A 27,384-nucleotide genomic window follows, 5' to 3' on the forward strand; every position below is an offset into this window, starting at 1 on the left:
GGCGCGGGGGGAGGACCGGTCCCGGCCCTCACATGACCGTCCGGGGCCCCAACCCCGGCCGCCTCCTTTCTCCCGGCGCTCAGAGCCGCTCCGGCACCACCGAGATGCGAGCGGGAGCCGAGGGGCGATGGAGGCGGCGGGTGGCGCGGGCGCTGCTGCTGCTGCCGCTGCTGCTGGCGGCCTGGCAGCCGCCGCCGCGGGGAGCGCGGGCCCAGAGCCCGGCCGCGGACGCAGGTAGGAGCCGGGAGCTGAGCCCTCAGCGGCTGCCCCTCAGGGGCTCTGCCGCCGGTGCGAGCCTGCTCCCACCGCGGCGACTCCAGCGTTTCTCCTGAGGCTGCCCTGGAGCCTACGAGGCAGATAAACCCTTTTTGAGAGAAAGAGCCCCACCGAAGGCAGCCCGCGTGTGGAGCACACGCCGCTCTGCTGCCTGAGAGCTACGCGGCATGGGGAAGTGTAACGCCCTTGTACTCACTTTTCAGAAAACAGGACGAACTGTGTCCTCTCCTCTTCATCGGAGTTTCCTGAGGGATTTTTTACATCACAGGAGAGAAAGGATGGAGGAATCGTTATCTATTTCATAATTATACTTTACATGTTCTTGGCCGTGTCCATTGTGTGCGATGATTACTTCCTGCCTTCCCTAGAGATCATTAGTGAATGTAAGTGAACATCCTTACTTTTTCCTTTAAAATTAAGCTCTGTGTAGATCATTCTCTTCGAAAAGTGTCAAAGTTGGAGTGCTCTGGAGACCAAACTAAAGTTCTGAGTCTCCTGCACAGTTAGACTCTATCAATACAACATTTAATTCGAAGCAATATATCAACACCGTACTGAAAAATAAACTCTGATTACACTCCTCTTAAGCATTTATTTAAAATGTGCTTTCCTTATACCTGGAAGAAAATCTTAAAATTTCCTCAGGATTAATTAAAACTGACAATATAACTTTAGGTGAGTAGCTGTAAAAAAATCTATGTTACCAGTAAAGGCAAGAGGGGGAAAAGGGGAAGGAAAAAATCCCAAACCTCTCCTATATTAAATCATGGGAATTAATGTCCTTGCTGAAGTTTTGGTATTTTTTTCAAAGTACTGAACAAGTACCAGTATGAGCAACTGCTTAGATATAAAAGGCATGACACAGAAAGGAAAGAAATATAATTACAGCAGTTCTGTGAAATCTCATTAACCTGTGGTAATTTCCCTGGGTTCAGCAGACCACAGAATTAAAAAGATGGTCTTGGCTGAGAGTTCAGCTTTTCATTGCACAGAATTAAAAAATAAACAAACTAAGAAGCTAGGGAAATTCATCCCCGAACTGCAATGCATTCTCCAGATCGGACCACTTACAGGAAATTTAAGCTTAAGCACTGCTACAGAGCTAGTTTTTTTGTTTTGTTTTGCTTTACTGACAATAAATGTTAGATTGTCATTCCATAGTTAGCCATACTTGCCCATTCTTAGTGTGCACACCTTGATCAAAAAAGAGAGTTAAATTTCTGAAACAGACAACTTACCAGAACAAAAATCTTACTGCCTTCAATCAAGACAGGCTCATCCAAGCATTGGTTTGAATTTACCTAATGTTTCTGGTATGTTAAGACACAGGAGCACAGGTTCCCCTTGAAATAGACTTGACTTGAATCATGTAGCCTTATCACACTGTAGTCCAAGGAATCTCCCTGCAATTGTTATCCTTATGATAAAGTCAGATCCTACATAAGTATGCCTATTTTACATTTTAAGGTCATGCCAAAATGTCTTGTACTATCTGTGCTCCTTTTCTAGTATTTAAACTATTTTCTGTAATAAAGCTGGGAATAAGTTAGCCCAATAAATGAGCCTACACTTTCAATACATTTTGGTCATTTCTAATAAATGCATTAGCTGTATGAAAGCAAGCAAAAGTTCATTTCATTGAACTGCAGAAGCTTTTAACATCATATACTAATGCATGTAATGGGTACAGACTACTGAAGTTTTTTAATTTTAATTTTATTATTAAAGAGTATTTTTATATATTTATAAATAGAGTATTTTTATACTCTGTCCTCAGGCCTTGGCCTCTCTCAGGATGTTGCTGGAGCAACTTTTATGGCTGCTGGAAGCTCAGCTCCAGAGCTTGTCACTGCTTTTCTAGGTAAGAGATACATGCTTTGACTCCTCAAAATCCAGAATTCTTTACCTTGCCTGCTGAACTGGAACATACCCGAGTCATTTTGCTTGTAGGAGTCTTCGTGACAAAGGGAGATATTGGCATTAGCACCATCCTTGGATCAGCGATCTATAATCTTCTTGGGATTTGTGCAGCTTGTGGGCTGCTTTCTAATGTGGTATGTATCAACTTCGATAATTCCATACCTAAGAACCAAATGGTTATCCTTTCTGTTTTGCCAACAAAAGTCAAGAGAGACTTACTATGACAACTGTCAAGTTTATTATTTAGTAGCAAAACCAGCATGTAATCTGTTTTAAGATAAGTTGCTATGAAAGTTTTAAAAACACTAACTTGTTAAATATCATACTTAAGTCATTCCTAAGAATCTTAAATTTGTACATAATATAGAAACAACATATTGATGCAGCATTTACAGCACTTAGTGAAAGTATTACAGACAAATTTAAAAAAAATGTGAATGAATCTGTGATCTGCAGGTTTCAAGGCTATCCTGTTGGCCGCTGTTTAGAGACTGCCTGGCATATACAATTAGTGTAGCGGCGGTCCTTGCGATGATATCTGACAGCAGAATTTACTGGTAAGAGCATGAGTAGTGTTGAGTTCATGTTGACTGGAGATTAGTGAAACAGTGTTAAAACACAACAAAAAACTTCAAGAAGCCTGAACTGCCATTCACTAATAGAAACAAACATCCTGTTGGCTTTAAAAATATAGAAAGTTACAATGCTTGTAAAGATTATTACCTAAACATTCAAACCCTGCATATTTATAAAGTGTGATCTGCATAGGTTTCTCTGTACAAACTTCAGGATTTCTGTCATACCTGGTTTGGCATAGCAGTTAGTCTTCGGAGCTTGCTTCTTTTAGAAGCTTTCCTTTAATAGCATTACCACTAAGAAAACATGTCTCAGAAGCAAATCATGAGCTTCTGATACTAACACGCTTCAGTCAACACTGAAACTCCTGTTGTCTCAGGACAGTCAGGTCCAGTACTATATTCCTGAAGTTTCTTACTCAGAATAACACGTTCTATACCTCTCCATAACCACCATATAAGACTCAATTTTGCAAACATCAGTTGTTCAGTAAGTTCCCCTGGAAAACATGCAGCTATACAACGCACAGACAAGATTCTGCAGGAGAGTGGAATGAATCAAACTACTGAAAGACATGGAGACACAAATTTCCATGACACTGCCCATACAAGTGCAAATAGATGCTTTTGTTTTTGCCTTTCACAATTCATGCAAGTTTTTTCTCTTCTTATGCCAGCCATTTTAATGAGTTTATTTTTATATATTAATATATATTACAAGTTATGTAAAATCTTTTTTTTTTCTTTTTTTTTTTTCACTCTAGGTATGAAAGTGCTTCCTTATTATTAATATATGGGTGTTACATTCTGGTACTATGTTTTGACATTAAAATCAACCAATGCCTCATGAAAAGGTTCAGTCCCTGCTGTTCGTGTTTTACAAAAGCTATGGAAGAGAATGCTGAGCAGCAACCGTTGGCTGGGTGGGAAGAGAGTGGACCTCTAATTCGTCAACAGTCAAGAACAGATAGTGGAATTTTTCAAGATGAGATGGATTATTCTCAACGTTCAACAAGCTTGCATGGGCTTGATGAAATCTCTGAAGGTAGAAGTATTATTAAATTTAAACGCTATATGCCTGTTTGCATCAGTTCTAATAAAGAGTATGGTTTGAGATATTATTCAGATTTTGTTCACAAAAGAACTCTAGCATAGTACTTAAGTAAATCATTAATCTTCCCTAGAATATAACATTAAGTAAAATCATAGTTGTGATATTTATATTAGTTACTAGAGGAATGCTAGGGGAGTTGCTTATTTGTGTCAGTAATAGAACATCAGTTGTTGCTGTGCGTATTTGAAACTTCCCAGCAACTCAGCCTGTAAAATGCAGTATCAGCTGAAACGCATGCTGCTTCTGTACTTATATTGTATTCTTATGACAAATGGTCAGTTTGTTATCCAAAATATGCATTATAGCAGAAGTAAAGTGATAGCTCTAATGGGGCCACAGATCACTTTTCCTCTTCACTTCAGCAAATCAGCAGCTGGTACTAAATCTTGGAAAACATTTTACATAAACCTTATAGAAAAAATAATTTTTTCATCCACCTTGGTTCCCTCCTAGTGACACGGTAATAAAGAATATTTGATTTCAGAGTTTAGTCAAGTGTGTTATAGGTACTAAGAAGACAACAGTTACATCACAAAGAATTATTTTTTTTAACCTTTTTCCAGTATTCTCACAAGTAGAAGCAAATAGTATGACTGTATACTAATGATTCAAACATAATGCTACAGTTTAAAACAGTTACTTCCTCAACAGATCATCCAAGTGTCTTCACCATGCCTGAAGCAGGTATGAAGAGAATTTTGTGGGTGTTATCTCTTCCCATTATTACACTACTCTATTTGACTACACCAGATTGCAGAAGACGGTTTTGGAGAAACTGGTTCATGGTGACATTTTTAATGTCAGCAGCATGGATTTCTGCAATGACTTACGTTCTTGTATGGATGATAACAATAGCAGGTAGGTACCTTAACTACTGCTGCTGTACAGAAGCAGCCAATGAAAAATCACTGGGAAAAAAAAAAAAAAAAAAAAAAAAACAACACATTCTTCTATCTGCAAAGTTTTCTTTTTTTACAACTAACAGTTAGTTTAGCAACACATATTTGCTTAGAAAAACAAAAAACCCTAATGTTTGACGGCTTCATTTGCTTCCTTCCATCTAATGAAAACTACTTTAGAATTTAGCTGCTTCAGACTGCTTATCATCACATGAAAGGGAATTAGTTTACAAAGCTACAAAAAACAACCTGTATTTAAAAGGACAGTTTCATTAAACTGCTTCATGAAGTGAAACAATTAGATACACAGCAATAAATTCATCAAGCTGAAGTCTGACACACATGTAAGCCACCAAGACTGGAATTAAAGGTTCAGGTGTTTGTAAAAATATCCATTATTTCTATACCTATAGTTTTCTTGGACACTATAATAAGAGACTCAGCATTAAATGAACTGCCAAAAAAGATGCCCAAGTTTTTGTATTATTTTAACTATAGTGTTGTATATTCATTAAACATTCTTGGGTGTGCAGGTATGTCTGTATCTCTTAAAAATCCGCATCATAAAGTCAAGCAGTAAAAGCACTGCTTTTAAATGAGGGAAAGGGTGTGAAAGAGTGTAAAAGCAACTTTTTAAAAAATTTCTTGAAGTATTAAAAGTTTCCTCATTTCACTCTTTCTCCAGTTAGCTTAAGAAAAAGTCTTTAATTTTAAGAACAAGCAGAAAACAAACCACTAAACAAGAAAGAAATTGCACAAAGCTTGCCATTTCCGCATTGTAGCTCACCAATCCTACCTCAGTATTCTGCTAGTTCAGCATTCTAAATTGTCTTCAAATTAAATTCAATAAATGTTGACTGCAGACACAGACCTACACAAAGGTAGACCTGTGAGAAAATACTAATAGATTTCTGGGTATAACACCCAGCAGGTTCACTTCTTTGTCAAAAATTTTTCCACTTATATCTAAAAAGAAAGGTTTACTGTCTGAATGCTAGAAGACTTTGAAACAGGATCCAACGAAAGTTATTGCCATTCTTCCAGACAAAACACTAATTCATATGAAAGCAGGTACACTGGAGTTTCAAATAGTGTGTTAGTGTTAGTCCACATTGAAGTCATCACAAGCAGCTTTGGGGTCTTTGTCCCACTACTTCTAGGTCAAATATGCTCTATTTACACATTAAAACTCTAAAAATTACACATATGTATATATATATATATATATTCAAATCTAGGTTTTTCATGAAAGGTGACTCAAAAATATTCTATCATTGCATAAATGGCCTATGAGAATGTGTTTCATAGCAGGGGACTACATTTTGATGGTCAAGAACAAACCTAATTTAATACACCTTTTTGTTACTAGCAAAGAAATTTTCATTACGATAGCAAGATATTGCTACTGATACACAAAATGGAACAAAGGCTAGAAAAATAAGACCACTCTCTCTTTATGGTCAATTGCCAGAAAAAGAACAGAAAAGAAAAAAAAAAACAACCTTACATTTTAACTAGAAGATTATTCTTTAAAAAAAAAAAAAAAAAAAGATTCACCTGAGTTTAGATTCTATCATAACCTTCAGAGGGCTAGACACTACTGTTGGGTGTGTAAAGCTGCTTCATTCATATTTCACCTTCATTTGCTTAGATTAGTTTACAAAAGCTGATCATGTTGGTCCCTCCATCCTACAAATCTCTTACATTAGGAGTGAAGAAAATACCAGTACAAAGTTTACAACAGGATCACATTAGTCCCTTTGAACAGAAAATAAGTTTCAAACATAAATTTACTGAGCTGATCTAAACTAAGCTGGTATGTACTAGGCAATCATTGCTGACCTAGCTTACAGCATACCACCTCTTATTTTGAGAAAACTGTTCTTATTGGCGTCAAAACATTGTAAGCAAAAATTCAGATTTCAACGGAAAAAAAAGTGTTTAGTGAACAAAAGTTTAAGAAAAACTGTAATTATGTAACGGTTTGAACAGAAGTATCAAGAACTTCAGCATGTGGATGGCTGTGAATGGTACGTAGAACTAAAGGCAACCAAAACAGTTTTGAAGACCTGAATCACTATATTTTAAGTGAGAAACTAATACTCTTTCAGCACAAATGGTACTAAAAACAGGGGTGAGAGGTAGGCTGCTGTTTTAATAACCATTTAAAACTATTCTTAATTTAAAGTGTTTACCTGAAAAAATGCTTCTAAAGAATTACTCATACTTAAGTCATGTAACAATTCTTCATTATGCTTCTTCCAAATTCAGCAAAAGAACTAAAAAACTTGACCTTTCTAATTGGAACGAAGTCATGTAGTTGAGACAGTATTACAGTAACGATCTTAATGACCCTCCTCCCTATGAAAGTCATGTGCTTTTTTCTCCCCGTTTGAAGAGTAAATGTTTTATTATAAGAGTTATTGCTTCAAAACACGTTCAAGCACTAATGATGAGATGCTCAAAACCAAAAATGTTAGGTATTCAAACTTCTGCTGTGTCTGAAAGAGCAATTCATAATTCATACCAGTTTGAACAGTGGAGACCTTCCTCTCAATTCTCTGAGAAAGTTGTAAAATCAGATGGTTACTATATCACAGTTCCTTTTTATTTGACTGAAGAACAAGAACAGGTTGACATTCCTTTGTTCTTGTTTTTAAATACTTCATGGTTCAGTCACTTCATATTTAGTCACATTAAGCTAGTGAGCAGATTCCTCTTGGAATTATTGTATGATCACTAATCTTTTCTCCAGCAAGGAAAGTCCAAAGAAAATTTTTTGGATGAAACAAGCTAAAACTATACTTGTGTTTTCTACCATTATTTACCAACTACAGGTGAAACACTGGGAATTCCAGAGTCAGTAATGGGTCTCACCTTACTTGCAGCCGGAACAAGCTTACCAGATACAGTTGCAAGTGTTCTGGTGGCTCGAAAAGGTAAAGCTTTTGGTATTCAGGCTCATTTCAATAGATATGTTTAAAGGGTACTATGGAAAAAAATTAACATTTTTGGAAATTCAAGGAGTAACTTGAAAATTTTTGCTCCAAATTCTAGATTTTAGTTTGCTACTAATAAATAAGATAGCTTACCCAAAGAAGCTGTGGTTCAGACATTTAAAAACCTCTCTGAGAAGTATTCTAGATTGGTTTGGTTTGCTGTTAAGCACGTTAGCAGTTTTACTGCAAAACACAGCTGTAGGTCTTGGTATTTTAAAGATAACTGTGGATTTTAGAATAACCTGTCTAGCTTATTTTAAGTGCAAGTTTGCAGGTGCTGTTGATTTAGGGAGACATTTTTATGTTTGTGGTACCCAAAACTATGGTATGTGGAATCGTATCTATAGTTCTTAGAACAAAAAGACTGAAAACAGTGTTTTACTCTTTGAGGTTGAGGACCAACAGTCTGTTCCTCCAAAACAGTTTGGCAATTTCACAGTGCACAACTAAGCAGGCTTATTTGGATTTATTGTTTTACAGGAAATGGAGATATGGCTATGTCTAACATCGTAGGATCCAACGTATTTGATATGCTCTGTTTGGGAATACCCTGGTTTATAAAAACTGCCTTCATAAATACAACAGGACCCATAGAAGTGAACAGCAGTGGTTTGACATACACAGCCATTTCTCTCATCTGTTCAGTTGTTTTTATTTTTCTGGCAATTCACCTGAATGGCTGGAAAATAGATAAAAAATTGGGAGCAATTTGTCTTGTACTGTACTTAGTATTTACCGTATTATCAATTTTATATGAACTTGGCATCATAGGGAACAATCCTACAAGGGTCTGTGGTAACTAGTTTTAATCAGTGATTATACTGATGAAAAAATAAAAGCAGAAGAGAAAGATCAGTTTCTTCATTTAGTCAAATTACAAAAAAAAAAAATCCAAAATTCCCATTGGGCTCTAGATCTTATTTACAGAACTAAGTCACGGCATTAAAGTAATATTAAGTAGAACAGAAACATCACAGCCTAATTGGAGCCCTTTCCTTTAGAGTCAAGAATTACAGTACGACAACAACAAGCATATAAAACCAAAACTCTGGAAAAAGGACACCTATTTTTTACATTACGATGCTGATACATGCTGGGGGGGGAAATAAAAATCAGAAAACACTAAACAAATCCCACTATGCAATCTTAACAGAGAAAATGGCTTATTTTATTAAAAACAGTATAACCATTCATTTAAACTGAATGACTAGAGACACTTGGCCTAATTTTCCAAAGGCGCTGAGCATCCAAAGTTCCCAGAGTTTAACGGGACCTGCAGGTGCTCAGTGCCTCCAAAAAAAACAACAAAAATCAGGCAAATTGTCTTTAAAAACCAAACATTGTAAGATTCAGTTAACAAGTATCACAGTATATTAAACACTATACTGTTAAAGGCTGGTGGGATTTAAAAGTTCGTTTTTACAGCTTTTGTAAGCATACAATGTTACTAAAAATGACTTACTAGGATAGAGAAGCTAAACAGACATAGGAATGTTCCTGAACACACAATTTTAAATTATGCATTGCGATCCAAGCGTACATCAATTTCTCTGCCACTGATTTTTATGCCGTTCATTATCCTACAGGCCTTTTCAGCAGATTCTGGCGAGTCAAATCTGACTGTTCCACAGCCCTTTGATTTTCCATTCTCCATTTTTATTTCTGCAAACATTACATGACCTGAATAAACAAGTTAAACAGTAGTTATTTTCCACCTTCAGTGCACTAAAAACTTAAAGAACTAATCAGAAGTGATTAAAAAACAATTCTAAATATAATCTAGAGGGACATATAATATCAGAACTATCAGATTTACAGTATATTCACTTATTCAGGGAAGGTGATAGGTCAAAACAGCAGCAAAGAATCCACACTAAGTCCCACTGTTTCAAATTGATCCTTCAGACTACCATAAAATGAAGCATGCCTGAACTGGACATCAAATTTGAAACGAAGTGACCTATAAGCTTACGGAAAAGTTTTGTGTTTCACTGGTGGAGCCACACTGCCGAAAGTATGATTAATTGTCATCCTCTAACTGAATGACAGTTCAATCCAGTCCACCACGCTCACTGCAGTACAATAATCACATTATCAACTAATCACAACAATCATATAATTTTGAAAAAAAAAAAAAAAAAAGTTGCAGAGCAAAAAACAAATAGAATGCACTACCCAATTGGTTGGAAACTCAACTCATGAGAGAACATTTCTATGTAGATGCCACAGAGTAGCAAACCTTTAAGTGCCAGCAGGAACAAGAAATTCTCCCCTAAAACACAGGACTTTTTATTTTTAAGTGGCTAGTAATAAAAGACTGGCCTTTCACTGAAATAAATTGTTTTCTTGTCAGTATCATAAGGAAATATAAAGACCATGGCTCCACAGGTTCAATCTGTTGTTTATATTTGTGCTAAACATTCTTAAAAACAATTCATTATATCTGATAGTCACTGAGATCCTGTTTATATGTTTGTAGAAAACAATGTAATCCCTAAGTGTAAGTGCAAGTATATTACTAAGAAGTTGATGATAACAGGATATCAAGAAGTATCTTCACAAAAGCACAGATGTTCCCAACATACAAGTGTGGTATCAAGTGATGTATCTGCACAAGATGTTTTACTTCTTCAAAAACTTCTTTTAAATACTTTAAAAGATTTTAGTAGAAAATTGTTCAATGGATTTGCACAAGAATCTTTATTTCATGCCTGTCCGTATTAAGGGAAAAGGTGGATGGCAAGGAAAAAAACACATAGGATAACCCCTAAAAAAAATCTGAAGCAAAATCAAAGGTGGTGGTGGTTTTACAGACTAACTTGTTATGCAGTTATGGAAACTTGATTAAAGCTTAATACTGAATTATGGGGAAGGGCTTTGTTTTGATGTTTTGTTTTGTATTTAAAAGCAGAGAGGGTTTTGGCAGTCCTTTAACTGCACGGCATCCAGCAGAAAACTAGGATATTCACCAGCAGCTTCTAGAATTATAACAGCAGCAACATAGTCCTGAAAATGCTAGAAGGGAGAACTTCACTCTGAAAACCCGGTATGATAGATCTATCTATAATTCAGCAACAAAAGCTTTGAGTCCTGGAATGTAAGCACACCTTAAGTTCCTGTAACCACTAAATGCATTTGAACACCTGAAATATTTTCATAGTTGAACTACAAGTTCTAATGTATATCCACTCTGCAAATAGCTGTATGAAGACTGTCTTTATATAAAAGTAGAATGTTTAACGTTATTTTTCCTTCCTGTCTCTGCAAAGTAAGTGAAGCCATCCATAATTCTTTTATTTCATTCTGAAATATTACATTCAGTTATATTCACCTATTCCATTCTGTGCATTTAAAAAAAAATATCACGTTTCTACATACAAGAATCAGTTTTAATTCACTTCTGTAAAAAGAAACCTTTTCTTAATTAGAGATAGTTATCGGATAGTCACAGAAATCCTGTATCTTACTTTAAAAAAGGGGGGGGGGGTGATGACTTTATTTCTTGACAAAAGGTGAGACAGTACAGGATTGCAAATTCTTAACTCTGATTTGATATGGCACCATTACTGGAAATAATGTATAAACCTGGCCAGGCCCACATCCATGCACGCATTTATCTCAAAATAAATACTACATTATATCCCAGAGGATAACTAATACCTACCTCAAAAAAGAAAAAGTTCAAAGGGTAATTTTAATGACATGGGTTAAAGTTTATAGGAGATGAGCACTCTCAGCCAATATGTACCATAGTCTAATGTGTTATGTCACACCTAAAATTATTTATAAAACTTCCCTTATCTAAAGAACAAGACAGAATGCAAACTCAATGGAGCTAAGCAGAGGTAAGATTCACATACATACCACACTGACTGAATTTCTCCTTCAGTTTCTGCCAGGTCAAATCAAAAGGGAGCTACAATTAAAAAAAAAAAAAAGTATTTATTAATGGCAAAATATTACAAAAAGAAAAAGCATGTAGTAAAACACGCACACAACATAGGCTTATCTTTTCTATGTTTCAAATGCTTACATTTCTCACAAATATCTGGTTGCCTTTAGAGCCTAATCTCTCTCTCATTCCACTTCCCATTGGGCCAGGCACAAATCCTCGATCTATATCCATGTTCCTGTCTGGGCCTCCACCCATAGCTGGTCCCAATCGATCAAAACCAGAACTCATCCGATCCATGCCTATTCCCATTCCTCCAGCCATATTGTTCATACCACCCATTCCACCGCCTACAGAGGAAGAAAAAGGAGAATAACAAGTTTGTTGTTTTGTTTTTATTAATCAATGAATAAGTATCTTGTTAAAAAGTTTACATTCTTTTGTGTCAGGAAAAACAATGCATACATGCAAAGTGATTTATCTAGTAATATGGCTAATATTTAAAATCAGAGCATTAGAAGAAACAAAGTATCAGTTATTGTACAGAAGTAAAAAGCAAATTGCATGAAGCTGTTATTCACATCATCTAACATAAAACGTTTAACATCAGAAGTAAAACAGTTACGATTTAAAGACCGTCTAGTTTAATTAATAAGAATATGATACCCTGCACCAAAAAGAGATTAAGTAAATGACTGTGGAAATATTAAGATAAAGGTAACTGGACCAGGTACAACACGACTGTGAATGCAGGAAGCAAAACCATTTGGCTTTACTAAATGCAGCCATACCACACTTAATGACAGTCTTACAGAGAAAGCCTATTCTGCAAAGAACAGCCATTCCTGCAAGTCCCATGCAGAGCATGGACTTTCCCCGATACATGCAATGGAATATATTAAAGTATATTACATAATGAACCAAGATCAATGGCATATTCAGATATCAGATATCCTATATTCTATTATATTTTTTCTGGATTCATAATTAACAATGTAATACAAGACTAGACAAAGACTAAACAAGATCATCCATGACAGACCTTCTCTAAGCCTTATGCCTCACAAGATTGTCCCTAGCAAGATTTTACTTTCTTATCTGCTCTAGCTTGAGTAACTGAGACATTTTTGGTAATACAAACTCAGTGTTTGAGCTTTGCACAAAATTCAACTGAGTGATAATCTGAAATTCAAGACTTTTTTTTTTTTATTTCAATTATGATTACTGAAGTACCTACGTGAACTTGAAGCTGAACTTAAGTAACTAACTCTGCCTATTTATCTTTTTTCTGGAACACAAGTTTACTTGAATCACTTCTCCCTCCAAACCAAAAGTTCAAACCATTCCAAAACTACACGCTCAAAGGGAAGACTGTATTAGCAAGTTTTCCTCTGAATTTTTACCTCAACAAATCAACCTTAAAAACTATTAGACTGGGAATCCAATGCAACAGAATTCTACTTCTTCCTAGCTGACACGCACATCCTCTGAAACAATTACACGGACACCACTTCATTACATTGCCTACACATTTACATTCTATTGAAACAAATTAACCTACTCATTCCAGATCCTACTGGGCCCATTCTAGGCGCTCCCATTCCTCCTGCAAAAACACCAATCATTGCACCACCTAAACAGAAAAAAAATAATATAGTGACATACACCGAAACTGCCGGTTAGTGACAACAGCAAAGCACACAACGATAAAGTGCACTGATCTCAGTGTTACCTGGCGATTCTTTTGCTACAGAACACTCCAACCCGTGCCTTTATTATGCAAACTAGGTAGGAAATACCCTGCAAGTAACTTTAGTTCCTCCTCCTCTGTTACAAGATATAAGCTACTCTGATTCCTTTCTACCTACAGTTTTCCTCTGACAACCTGCCAGCAGCACAAACATCTGAAACTGAAGGAACCGTATCTTGTATCAGAGAACTGATAGAATTTGGCAGAAAAAAAGGGAGAGAGAAAAGCAATACTAAAGGGTACCTGACAAAACCATAAAAGCTCCAGAATAGTGTAAGAAACTGATTCTAGAGAGCAGGGTTTAATGGAACAAATAAATAAATAAAACCAGAGTTTTCCTTGAAGCACTATGTTTCAGGAAAGCAATCCCAAGGTAGCTTCCAGAATTGCAGGAACTGAAGAACGGCATTCTTGTCAATGCTGACCAGAGCAAGGGGCTCTGCAGATTCTGTAACAAGCACTTCCAATTGTTCCAGAGAACCAGCTCAAACAAATCCATTCAAATAGACCTAGTATCTACAAAAAGAGCACTCTAAAGACAGAAAAGGTAAAACAAAAGTGTTGGACTGACAAAAGACAGCTTCCTACAATACTGGGCAATATTACAGGATATAGGCAGCATAATCATCTTAGTTGTTAACCTGTATACAAGGAAGCAGGATTTTGCAGGTAATCCTGGAGCCGTCAGTTACTACATTTTTCTTGCTTGATTTTAATCCCTAAAAGAAACAGCTCAGTTTTTAGTTATGGTAAAACAGATCAACAACTGGCTCATTTTGGCTAGACACTGTTGTTTCAGTATCTAAAAAGGGTCACTGATGATACTTTCCAGACAAGCAGTCTTCCATCAACTTTATTTTCTCCATGCAGTTACAAACAGCAATAGTTGTTCCCTGCCTGTCTCTTGAGAGAAATATTTCTCTCAGACAACATGCAGAGCCATACCAAGACCCCCAAAAAAATGGACTGCCCCATTCAAGAGCCTATAGTTGTTCAACACCAGCAGAATTACACACAGTACTTCAGCCAATAGATCGCATATGATGAAGCTCTTAATACTTATTCATTATGCCAAAGACGAAATGCCAAAACCTTCAAAAGAATTGTGAGGAAAAAAAAAACTACTTTCTCAAGACTAGAAACCTTTAAGAGTTTTTGAATGTATCCCAGTTATACTCCCTCTCTTTTAAAAGGAAAACTCTCCCTATCAGCCTAGGAAGCGTTTTAAAACAAACGAAAACAAAATTGAAATATCATAGTAAGCATGTATTCAGCTGTTTCTATCCTTTGAAACACCCTCTCCTTGTACATTTTTCCCTACTGGATTTGCATCAATGAAAAATGCTAAGTTTGGAGATAGATTGTGACATAACCTTTGATTTTTTGGATACTTTAAAATTTTAGCTATTAAATCACTGCAAATCAAACATCCTCATTTTCACTAATTGATGCCATAGTCCAATCAAAGACTGTCTTATGTTGCCCTCATTGAAACTGGCATGGTATGGAAGCCAAATGCACTCACAGCATTTCCTTTTAATATATTATTAACCTAAATGCTGTAACAAGAGTACACTAGAAAATTTCCTGACTAAACATTGTATTTAACTATAATAAAACGATACTATTTGTTTCTGCTACTTAAAACTCATCTTCATTTTCTGCAGTTCCCAAATTTTAAAGGTGCGTGGCTCCAGGAGAATATTATCTCAAACCAGAACAGTATCTTAACAGCAAGATTGCTAACAGGTAGCAAGTTGAAGCTTGCTGAAATCTACTGAATAACCAATGCCCACATCAGTTTCTCACAGCAGCTATACTCACATATTTAAAGACCAGCACGTTACCAGAAGACTCAGAAGTTTTTTGCTTGTATGAACATTTATAACTGAAGCAGCTCTGGATTTTCACTCAAGAAACAGATATTTATCCTATGCTGAAGTACACATACTGAAAGCATAACACCTGCTTTTTAAGACATAAATTACAAGACCTTATGACAACTGGCATCCTTACTAAATATCTACTACTGCTACACAATTATCAGTGCTTGAAGAGCATTACATAACTGTTACTCTTAATTGTGACTTGCCCAAATTAAACACCCACCAAAGAGGAAGAATTTTTTCTTCCAAAGAGGGAAAATTAAATTTTTCCTAGACTAAATGAGCCTTATCCTAAATGAGCGTAACACTTTCACAGTAGGGAATTCGTGGTGGTAGGAGGAACAGGTAAAAACAGAAAGCCTGTCTTCCATAATGTATTCATTCAGGTAAGAATATAGTAACAAAGCCACAGAAAGCTGTTGTTAAGCACTTCCAGGCTCTCAACTTCTATCCGGACAGAAGAGTATCTCATTTGAGGGAGGGCAAAAGTAGCTAAAATGAACTCAGTCAGAAGAACACCATTTATAAACATAACAAACCTTGCTCAATTTCAGAAGAGGACAGTAAATCCTATTCCAAGCAGCAAGGGAAAAGGCAGGAAGAAAACTGAGGGAACCAAAATTCATCATTCCTATCCAATGCTGTCTGATTTGCAGTAAGAACAACTTTCCAGCATGTCTTTGCAAAAGCAGGCTCCAGGAAGTTACGAAGGCAGTACAAAGACATCTTGTTCAGGATTGCCAAAACCAGATGTTTTAATATCCAAAGAACATAATACCTGGCAAAGTTAACAGTATGAAGGAAAATACATTCCTAAAAATCACTGTGCTTGTATTGTATTTTGCTTGTATTCTGCAGATGAAAAAAAAAAAACAAAAAAAAAACATCCTAACCTCCACCTTCCGAAACAGCCATAACAAACACATATGAACACCCTTAAATAAACACCTTTACAATAACAGCTGGTGGAGAAGGGACAGAGGAAGATGACCAAATGAAACCACACCTCTTCTTGTTTTTTCTTCTAGTAAAACTCTCCCAATACTACGTTGCAATTTGCCACAGGAAATTTAACAGTTACCATACCCATTCTTCCAAAAGAATCTCCAAAACCACGGTTCAATTGCATCTCACTACGACCAAAATCTCTATCCATGTTTCCTCCCATTCCACCACGGAACATTTCTGTAGAGAATAACGCACAAAACAGACATATTCTGTCATATTCAACTAAGTTGATGCTCATACAATACTTGTTTCACAGCTTCTTGTTTAAACAGAAGTAAATTTAATCCACAAGTCAGAGGCACCTCTCCTTCCAGTTCCTATGCTTCCATGCATGCCACATTTCTTTTGAACCCATTTACATTACCCACCCTTACGTAAAGAGGACTTTTAATAAGGCTCACAGACTAGCAAACTAGTACTAGCAAACTAGTAAGTATTCACCTACCTCCCATTCGACTGACTCCAAATCCTCCCATATTAGCCATTCCTTCCATTCCACGAAATCCAGGAAGCCCTGTAAAATAAGGAAGAATGTTTTTTTCTATCCAATATTAAAAAAAATACATAAGACAAAGAATTTGACTGCACATACCGCCTCCCATTCTATTCATTCCACCAAAGCCAGGACCATCTATTCCCATACCTTTAAACCAAAAAGATCAAACACCATTTAGAAGACAGGTAAGATCCAAATATATTTCAAAAATGCAAAGACAGTGTCTCAAAAACACACAATGCAAGGCTTACTTTGACAACAGCACGCCATTCTTCTAAACACAGAAATGAAAATTGTAAACTTAAGCTCTGTAAGTTAAAAATAAAGAATATGACTTTACCTCCTGGACCCATGTTCCCCATTCCACCACCCATGTTCAATTGTGTTGCACTGATGGGCTGTCCACCTGGTCCAAGTCCCATACCAATGCCACCAAGGCCACCTTGGAAAAAGGAAAAAACAACTATTATAATAAGACTTTATGCATCATAAGGAGACCATAGTAAGCAAAAGTACTACTAAACTGTTCCAAGACACTATCAACATGTATTAAGTGCAAAGAGTTAAAAATGAAGAGCGCGTACTCACGAGGTAATTGTGGACCTTTGCTGTCTGCAACACGGAAATCTTCATGAGGGACTGATTTGTCATCCTGATAAGAAACAAGGATGCTATGCTATGATCCCTTCAATGTTTTGGCAGAGATACATAAGGTAGAAAGAAATAGAAGCAACTTACCATTTTTACATGCATGGGTCTATCAAACAGGAATTGTCCATTGAACATAGCTGAAGAAATGCTATTCAAGGACTCTAACTAAAAGAAGACAATTTAACTATTTCAAAAGAATCACTGTAAAAACTTATCTAATGTTTGTGCCACTTTTAGGAGTCTTAACTTTCCTTAACTAAACTTCAGAATGCAGTTTCAAAGATCAGAAAGAGACGATATAAGTTGTTAGGAATATAAAAGTTGTCTTCATGGGTGTCACTTTCCCTATGTATTTTAAGTCTGTTAACTTCATCAAGAACAGCCTTTTACACTCTAGCAGTAAATTCAGTCACTATTAAAAACAATAAAACGATCTGCACAGTACTACACTCTAGTCCCTTATCCTAGCTACAAGGCAAACAAGCACCATTTGCAAAACTATATGGTAAAGAGCCATTAAAAATGACTAAGCCATATTTGAGCATTTTTTTCCTTTTTTTCCAAAGCCAAGGATACATATTGCTTGAACAGCTTCAATTGCTTGTTCAAAAGTAACTGTTCCCATTCCTCGACTCTTGCCATCTTTATCCTCCTTGATGTCTGCACGCTTTACAGTTCCAGCAATGCTGAATACTTCCTTTAGTTTCTTCCAGCCAACTTTAAAGTCAAGCTTACACAGAGAAATATGTAAGTGATTTCACTGCACATTTCTGTTCTGCCATTAATTTTCAAAGCTTGTCTACACTGCAGTAAAACTTTGATTCACAAAATGCTTTATACACGTAAACAGACAATTTTGTAACATACACAGGCTGCAACCAAGTCTAACATGAATGTTACTAAAAGCAACAAGTTATAGCACATATATCTATTGTAATTTTTTAATTAACATACTAATGCTGAGAAATGGATGGGTTCTTGTAAACCAGCTGTACTCCAATGCCTGTTTCTTAAATTTGTGCAAATAAAGAACTGATGAAGTACACCCAAACATAAAAGTTTAAGTTTGTATAAAGTAACTATCAAGAAAAAAAGTATATTGTATTAAAAATAGAAGAAATGAAAAATGCAAAAAAAAATTTTATTTTTTTTTTCAAATTTGACTGTACAGTAATTAAAACTGCAAGACAGCTTTAGGAGTGGAACACATTTTTCACATCCAAAATCTGGATACGTGTCTTGTGTTTTTAGTTGAATATCCTAAATGTGAATTAACATTTCACATTTCTGCTTAATATTAAAACTGGATTATGCAGGTATTTTACAAAGATCAATTATTATTTCTTTAAAATATGTTTTAAAACTTACATTAGCAACAAAAATAGTGGAGCCAAGCCTGCCTGCCTGCAAGTTACTGATAACCTCAGGAGGAATGTTTGGATTGTTGACAATAGAAGGTGGTAAATTCATTAATCCAGGTGCCATATCAGGTCCTTGTCCTCCTGGAAACTGTCCTCCTACACGCTGTAATGCCCTGCGGGCATGTTCACCTTCAGGATCCTGCAACATGTGCAAAAATAAAGCCAACTTAATCATCAATATCAGGACTGGCAATAAATAAGTACTATTTGAAATTCTACATAAGCCCGTCAAAATTATCAACTAATATCCTTGTCCATGTCAGAGGGATTAAGAACCGAATTAGCATGGAGACCTAATTCCCTCACCTCTAGAGGTGGGTCCTTTCAGATGAGGGTTGAGGCATATTGGCAAAGCACTTGTTGAAGAAGCGTGCACTGCCACTTCACATGCTGTACCTAGCCTATGGACAAGTAGAAAAGATTTCAATCTAAAGGACTGTCAGTCTAGTACCTTCTTCCAATAACTGATTTAATTTAAATAGTTTTTTTTTGATATGTTAATAACCATTATTAAAGCTATAACAGGACATAAAGAACTGTATCAGACACTATTATATGCCACAACACTACAATAGAAACGTTGACATTAATTTCACTTTCCAAATCAGTACAAGTTCTCTGCTTCCAACACCATCCTTGCACATATGCAGTAGTCTGATACTCAGCTTGTTCTGCTCAAACTGGTATTTTATGGCAGGTAAGGAATATGAAATTTTAACAGCAGCAGATTACACAGGTAAGAATATGAAGTTAAAGATAAGGTTGTGTAAAAGAAAAATAGTATTAGATTATTTTGGCTTTAGGACACATTTTCATCAGTTCACTTGACATTGTATCAAGACCTTCTGGAAGCCAGCAGGCACTTTAGCCCGTTAAGAAAACGTTAAAAAAAAAAAAAAAATTACACAGCTAGACACTTAAAACATGGTACCCATCATTTCAGTAGTTATGTTATCTTCACAGTTTATTTAAAAAAACAGTAATAATCATACCTCTTTAATATTCAGGGGTCTTCCATTAAGATCATACTTGTTCATAGTTTCTAATGCTTTCTTAACAAATTCTTCATCTTTGAATTCAACCACACTTAGAGGGAACAAAAACATTTGGAGTGTTAAAATAAAGTTTAAAACATTAAACTTAACAGAACGTTTGGATAGCAGTGTGTTTCTACACACATAGAAAAAGAAACTTACCCACAACCCTACATCCATGATGATTTGTAATCATATGTAAAGAGAAAAAAAAAAAGTCAGTCAACACATATGCTAGAGTATTTAAGAGTCCAGTTAAAGATCGAAGCTCACTGTTAAATAACTATTTATCAAGTTATTTTCAGCTTCAAAATTCGTAATACATGCTTTTTACTAGTAGCCAAGCTGAATTTCTCCTACTTTCTAAACACACATACCATTCAAAATGCATTATATTATATTTTGTTCTCTTTGAGCCAAACCAGAATTGGACTACAGAAAAATGCCACACAGATCCATGTAAGGACAGCTGGGGGGAAGAAAGGGAAGGGGCAGAAGGAAAAAAAAACAAAAACATAACCAAAAAACAATCAAGACACTCATCGTGTCATTAAAATCTGCCCACCAACTACAGAATTCAAATCCAAATACATCAAATATACCAGTACAATGAACAAGGAGCCTGCAAACCTCTTCAGTATTACTAGCATATTTGAGAGATTACTGTGTAAGAAAATAACCTTTTTGACTGCACCAGAATCCTTCTAATAAAACAAAGAGTTTAGGATTGATCTAAGTGAATGAAAGCTGAAAGCATGTTTTAGTTTTAGCAAGCGTTGAATAAAATAATTTACAACTACTTTTACAACTTCAGTTAAGACTCAAACCTGCATTTCTCAAGTTCCCACTGCAGGTTTGAAGCTACTATTGGCCAAACTTTTGACTATTTTTAAGACAAAGGAGCTTTAGCAATCTTCACTGTTAATGCCTCATTGCTGGCACTGTTTTGGCTACCAACCATCTCCATCCATTTAGTTTTAAAAAAGCAAATACATTAATCCAGTGTTCAGAGTACCAACTGTGTAAAGCTGTCAAATCAGGCACTTCAAACAGTGTATTCTTAGCTAAGATTTTATACTTCATGTCCCCAAGAAGAGAATACTACACTAACAAAATTTAAATAAAATCAATGATTTACTGAAAGTCCTTTATACAAAACAGATTTGTACCAAAACAAAGATGTTGGCTAAAAGAAGAATTAAGTGAATGCCAAATTTATGAAGTATTTTGTCCTTTACAGCCAGCTAGCTTGTGCTGCTTGAAAGTGTCAAACTATTTCTAATACAGAAACCTCAAAGCTATCTTAATGAAAATCAATGTGGAAATGAAACTTACTTTCCAATAACTGGTACAGGTATTATACAAAAATAAAACTGCTGAGGAACTTTTAAACCTCTAGCAGATTGTTGCCCACGGCACTTACCCTTGATTTTCCTTCAGCATCCTTAAACAGCTCCACGTATGTAACCTCACCAACTACATAAGACATACAAAGGGAAAATACCAAGAGACAATGCATTTAAACACCAGTATCTTTCTTTTCTGTGCCCCTGTGCACAACTCTACAGAGAAGCTCCTATTATTCACCAACAATCAAAACCAGACCAACATACCTCCTGTCAATGGCTATATAATTTAGCTAATTTTCAGAAATATGCAACAGCCACATTCTCAGAATCTAAAAACAAACAACTATATTTAACCTAATTCATACTACAGATCATATTTTGGCCAGTATGATACAGTTGGTGAACAAATTCAGATATACACAGTCCCTTAACCTAACAAATGAAACGTCGACATTCACTGAAAAGTGTTACATTTATCATCCTACCCACAACACCTGTTTTAAGGTGACTTTCTACCTGAATGTCTTCAATCATAAGTTTGCCTTCAATAATGATCAAATTTACACATCAAATATTTCACAGCAAGCCACTCACTTACTAAAGTTGGAAGTTTCAGTAAATAAACCAATCAAATAATCATGTCACCTTACAACAGATACACCACCAGTTACAGAACTGGGGGACTGGCATTTTTCACAGCCAAAAAGCCAAGTGTGCTTTGCATTACTTTTGAAGAATCTATTTTTTCAAGAAAAACACACAGAACTAGCTTTTTACTTAAGTCATAAATTAGCATTCTTTTCCCCAAAACTGAAAATAAAAGTTTGGGGTATTAAGATTTCTCTATCAGAACTGCAACAACAGTAACAAGCATTTAATATAGGTCTCCAGACAAGCAGTCATAGCAGTAATGACAATGCAGACAAAGTTAATTCCACAGCCAGATTCCACCAAAGAAATACAAAACAACTTTTGAAAGACTTCCTTTCATATTCATATGTTAATACACTAAATGTGTTGCTTAAATACAATAGCCCTTTAAAAAAATCTACAAAGACTACAACTAGATGAATCAATCTCTTGAAGAAGTCATGAGGTCATGCATATTCTCTCTACTGTCACACTACAATGTCAGAAGATTACAAAACCTCGTTTACCAATCCTACTCTGCAATGCAATTGTCTCAGATGAAAGAGGGGGAAGGAAGATAGATGTACCAAGTAAAGGCCAAAAAATAAAAAAATAATAAAAAAGTCAAATCAAATCTGTGTGGCTCAAAGGACATATACATTACATTTTACCCCTTTTTATAGGAAGTGCATTATAAGGAATAAATTACCTTTCTCTCTCATAAGATCTTTAATAGCCTGCCATTTCATGTCATATGGGATGTTGCTAATGAAAACTCGATTACGATTAACAGCCTTCTTCTCTCCACTGCCCGCATTCTTCTCCTTTGCATAGGGGTGGAATCTATTCTTGTTTCCAAGAGAAGGGATTGCCTTTGGTTTTGCAGCAAACTTCTCTTTCACTGGTGCTTTCTCTTCTTTTGCTGTCTCATCATTCTCCCTACATTCCAAATAAATAAATGGGTCTTACTTTGGATTATAAGACTACTATATCAGCTACATATGTAGGTCTATACCTCCCATACTAACAGACCTCCGAAGATGTCAAATCCCACTTTTCAAATTAGGAAAAATAAAATAATTTTACCAGTTTAATTTCAAAATACATTGCTTTACCTAGAACAAAAATCAACATTACAAGAGATTTATTCACTATTATAAGTACAGACATCACATCTTGTTACTTCAGGTATATTCCATTTCCATTATGTCTGTCAAGATTCAGGAACACGGTGCTATGAAACTACTACTACTCTCAGAACACGACTCAGCTGAAAAATAACCTACAACATCTGAAGTACTTTAGTACCTCAATAATTTTCAAATCAAACTTGGCAAAGTTGCACGCTATTCACCACAGAAGTCAGAGTTGAAATGGTCTAATTTTTGGAACAGCTTGGTGTACTTCATTCAATGTATTAATAAATACATAAAATCAACTCTTAATAGGCAAATGACCTTTTATTCAGTACAAATCATTTTTATTCACAAATTGTGCCAGACTGATTTTAGAAAGAAATTAAATTTAGAACAAATGCTCTTTTCATTTTTAGTGCTTAACACCAGTATACTTTGAAAACATGATAAATGCATAAGAAATAGGTCTATTACAACATGCTCTGCATCTAAGACCAATTAATTCACCAGGAATTATCCATTAAAAACAACAACAAAGACTTCTGGCCTGTAGTCTTTAAAAAAAATCTATCAACAACAGCTGCTTTCCTTTTAAAAATGTTTTACTTTTAGATGAAGAATGCAGCACAACTCACTTCCTCTCCTTTAATGCAGCACATTTCTCAGCTTTGGTAAAAACTATACACTTTGAACAGAATTAAAAAAAAAAAAATCCAAACCAAAAGCCAAACCTCTACAGCACTCTTCAAAGTGTTCATACTGCAAGTAGACTTAGAATGCCAATAGCGGATCGAAGTGCCTGAATTGTTACTTAAAAAGTAGGACCGCTGAACTAATAGACTCCAGTAACAAAGCCACACAAATATGATCCACTAAACAGCTGCTATATAGATACAGAGCAACATCTAGTTCAAATCTCACTGCAGTTAACAATAACTTTAAAATCATGTGTAAAAGTACTTTTTGTAATAAAGAGCCAACACTGGTCACTCAAGTTAGAACAAAGATATGGAAGCGTCTCATAGTAGACTGTCAAAGAGATTGACCATGTATCCTCTCAAGTTAACATCACTGTCCTTTCAATTTGTACCACTTTTCAGAAGGTTTAGTTTTTAATCTCATTTTGACAGTGTAGGTGGTTTCTGGTGTAAAATTTGCCAAAACAAGTGCTTCAGTTTTACAATAGTAATCTGGCAAAATTGAAAATTTCGATTTATTGAAATTATTATTTTCAGCTCTCTTTGCATAGTTTTTAACAAAACAGTAAGTGACAGCCTTGCACTCAGAGCATGTGCAAATAGCCTTTCATGAAGTTAAATGTATTATCTACTCAAGCTTGAGCACTTCTCAGGGAGAAGTAGCTTCAAACACAAACATTTTTCTCCCACGACTTTTTCCCAAATTTTGAAGTACTCATATGATATAAATTTCACAGTCCTTGTGTTGTTTACAAGTGGATTAAAAAAGAATTAGCAACTGAGAAATGCATGGACATTACTCAGGTAAATATTCCTACTATTTAAAACATTCAGTCAACAACGCGTTATCTATTTCAAGCATTCTCCAGTTTCCTCTGTATCATTACTCCCCCACACCATCCTGTCTGCTGTGGCAATATAATTCTTGTGTGGCTGTGTAATGATGTAAAATGGGTGGAACAAGGCAGGGAACTGGCAGAAGCCAGGGGGAAGGACAGCGAGGAGGGCAATAGTAATGTCTCAGTTTTCCAGTCAGATCTGTTTTTTTCCAATCCAGTTCCATTTGTGAACACAAAACTTCTCCCAGTGATACCCTTAACAAAATCCAAGTTCTTCTTTAGGTTTTAGGATTAGACCAACAAATTCTCTTTAGCCTTTTAAGCTCTTTCCTGCTTAAAGGATTATCAAACAGCCCCTGCATGCTCAGTACAGTGCACGGGAAGAGCCAGGCCTCCAAACACAGAACCCACAGATTCTACAACACCTGGCTGTACAAACCAGTAGAGAGCAGAGAGGACACAAGTCTTGCATAAACTCTTAAGTCCGAGAAACAAGAAGACACTTCACTTAATCTGGGAACTAAAGCAAGCCTCCTGAAAATAGTTCCTCCTGAAAATAATTCCTGAGAATTAGTTTAAAAAAATAAAAATTGATCTTTCTCACAAAACTCATCTGCCAGAATCAGTAGGCCAGTGAACAATCTGGAGGCAAAGATTCTTCTTCACACATAGCCCTCTCAGGAAAAGTACCTTCAATCAAAAAATACGTTCAAAAAATATGACTTTAGCCATGCACAGAACACAGGGAAGACAGCCAAGACAGCCTCAGAAACTATTCTATCTTGCAGAATAACAGGATTTTTCATTTGCTGGCAATTACTTTTGGAGGGAAAAGAAGGAAGTTGCTGACAGGAGTGATAGAGAAAAACTACTTTGTTATTTTATGAGTAGCAACTCCAAAATACAATAAATTACTATATGCCTTAAAAGATGCAAAAAGGTTAGTCTTTTGGCCAATACTCAATAATATGTGTAGTTGGGATGCTTAGGACCAGGTTCAGAGGAAAGAAAATAGATACAAAATACCGTGTTACTGCAATGTGAAGCTTATAACTTGCAAACTATATGAATTTCCCTGGGAGTCAAATAAAGGCATGAAGTTACTCCTTTATTCTTCATTTTGATATTATGCCTCATCCCACATCTATTTTTAAGCACAACAGTATCAAACCTGGGCTGCATATAACAAATTAGAAGTTCACAGACCTCTCAACAGCCTTGATGTATTCCAGTAGAAGGCCTTCTAAAAAATGTATTTTCCCTCTAAGATGTGAATGAGACTAAGAACTGCTGAAGTTTCAATGATGCCAGGCTAAAATTTAGCTCATCTGAAGAGGGATAAACCTTGAAGCCTAACATCAAGGAGAAGAGAACCCATAAAATTTTACTGGAAAAGTTTGTGGGTTTGTTTGCCTGCTTTGTGAAGTAAACCACTGTAGGGCTCCCTTACCATTCTCACATACACAAAGACCGGCCCAAAGGCTAACAAAACATACTACAGTAAGACCTGGAAACGTGAACAAGGCCAGCACCAACCCACAGCTCTTGTAGACGCGGCTCCCCCGACCCCCCGCCAGACCAGAGCCCGTTACAGCAACGCCGGCTCCAACCGCCCGAGCCGAGCGCAGCCTCCTGCCCCTCACCCAACGGCAACGCCGCTCGGCAGCCTCCCACCGGAGCGAGCCTTCCCCCGACACCCTGGGGACCCCCTCCAGTAACGGGGCGCCGGAGCGGCCCGGGCCCGCGGCGGGGGAGGAGCCGGGCCGGGGGGTGGGGAGGAGAGGGCCGGCCGCCTGCCTCCAGCCCTCCCTGCCTCCCGCCGCGTCCCTCCCGCCGCGGCCCGCCCGGGCCCGCCGCCCCCCGCCACACACATTTTGACGCCATTTGCGCTGCCCCCGCCGCTCTCGGCTGCTGTCGCCGCTGCCTCCTCAGCCCGCGGCGGCTGCTGCGGCTGTTTTTGTGGTGGTGGTGGTGGTAGCGGCTGCTGCTGTTGTTGCTGCTGCTGCTGCTGAGGCGGCGGCTGGCTGGCGGCGGCGGCCTCCTCGGCCCCCCGCAGCGGCGCGGCAGCCGCGGCCTCCGCCCTGTCGCTCTCCGCCATTTCGCGGCCGGGCCGCGGCCCCGCTACGGCTCCTTCGAGCAGGGCCCGGAGCGCCTCGGCCTCGCCGCGCCGGCCCGGCCGAGTCTCGCGAGAACGGCGATGGCGGCGGGAGGAGGGGACGCGCCGGGAGGCTTACGGGTTGCCATGGCGACAGCGGGGGTTGCGGGGCCCGACCCAGCCCGCCGGGCCCGCCCGTAGCCGTCCCCCACAGCCGTCGCACGGCTTGCCCCAGGCTCTGCTGACCCAGTTCCTTCCTGCACCCCATCCTTGTCCTGAGTGTTCTCACTCCTATAGGATACGTAACTCCCCACCGACGCCCACAGCCATGTGCACGTCCTCCTGGTTTGTGGCCAACTGCCTCCTGCACCACTGACCCATGAGCATGAACATTTCATGCTCTGACCCCTAAGACAGTTGCTTAGGGTGCACCTTGTCACTCCCACAGGAACCTCCCGTGGGCCCACCAGCCCTGCACAGGAGGCACAACACCATTTCTGTAAGCTTACGGGTATCTGCAAAGCCATATTGCGCCAACAATAAATATGCTGTTGCACAGTTCCAGTTCTTCACCTTTACATTTCTAATAATGCAGTTCACGCCAACAAATGGCTGCTTGACCCTTAATTTAACTGAAGCGCATCACTCCTGTTGTTCAGGAACCATCCACATTCCAAAGCCAGTCGCCACAGTCACAGCTTTCCCTCTACTTCAGA

At 37.4% G+C, this 27,384-nt stretch overlaps 2 protein-coding genes and 1 long non-coding RNA gene across 5 annotated transcripts in view; 1 reads left to right on the plus strand and 2 right to left on the minus strand.

The window, feature by feature from the left end:
• LOC101799056 (uncharacterized) overlaps positions 1 to 609 on the minus strand; it is a 140,248-nt gene extending 139,639 nt beyond the window's left edge. Inside the window, exon 1 of the long non-coding RNA XR_011812148.1 lies at positions 473 to 609. This is a non-coding gene — a long non-coding RNA (uncharacterized lncRNA). The remainder of the gene's footprint in view (positions 1 to 472) is intronic.
• SLC24A5 (solute carrier family 24 member 5) lies at positions 1 to 8,895 on the plus strand. Of its 2 annotated transcripts, XM_027466737.3 has the most exons (9): positions 1 to 234; positions 480 to 659; positions 2,054 to 2,137; positions 2,227 to 2,330; positions 2,653 to 2,753; positions 3,536 to 3,816; positions 4,537 to 4,743; positions 7,622 to 7,723; positions 8,264 to 8,895. In XM_027466737.3, the coding sequence occupies exons 1-9, from the start codon at positions 33 to 35 to the stop codon at positions 8,584 to 8,586; spliced, it is 1,584 nt and encodes a 527-aa protein (XP_027322538.1). In that variant the 5' UTR covers positions 1 to 32; the 3' UTR covers positions 8,587 to 8,895. The 2 variants fall into 2 exon arrangements, with proteins under 2 accessions (XP_027322538.1, NP_001297336.1); NM_001310407.1 differs by lacking the exon at positions 1 to 234 and having other exon boundaries at positions 561 to 659; positions 8,264 to 8,635.
• MYEF2 (myelin expression factor 2) lies at positions 2,412 to 26,790 on the minus strand. 2 transcript variants are annotated; one of them, XM_027466888.3, is made up of 17 exons: positions 26,445 to 26,790; positions 22,610 to 22,839; positions 21,345 to 21,397; positions 20,084 to 20,091; positions 19,880 to 19,973; positions 18,835 to 19,026; positions 18,043 to 18,196; positions 17,554 to 17,603; positions 17,404 to 17,467; positions 17,156 to 17,257; positions 16,912 to 16,962; positions 16,765 to 16,833; positions 16,398 to 16,496; positions 13,237 to 13,308; positions 11,817 to 12,025; positions 11,648 to 11,699; positions 2,412 to 9,463 (listed from the first exon to the last, which is right to left on the minus strand). In XM_027466888.3, exons 1-17 carry the CDS (start codon positions 26,669 to 26,671, stop codon positions 9,300 to 9,302), a joined length of 1,890 nt encoding a protein of 629 aa, XP_027322689.1. In that variant the 5' UTR covers positions 26,672 to 26,790; the 3' UTR covers positions 2,412 to 9,299. The 2 variants fall into 2 exon arrangements, with proteins under 2 accessions (XP_027322689.1, XP_027322691.1); XM_027466890.3 differs by lacking the exon at positions 13,237 to 13,308.
• Positions 26,791 to 27,384: the final 594 nt, after the last annotated feature.

The sequence above is a fragment of the Anas platyrhynchos genome, chromosome 11 (genome assembly GCF_047663525.1).
Source record: "Anas platyrhynchos isolate ZD024472 breed Pekin duck chromosome 11, IASCAAS_PekinDuck_T2T, whole genome shotgun sequence".
Taxonomy (NCBI): domain Eukaryota; kingdom Metazoa; phylum Chordata; class Aves; order Anseriformes; family Anatidae; genus Anas; species Anas platyrhynchos.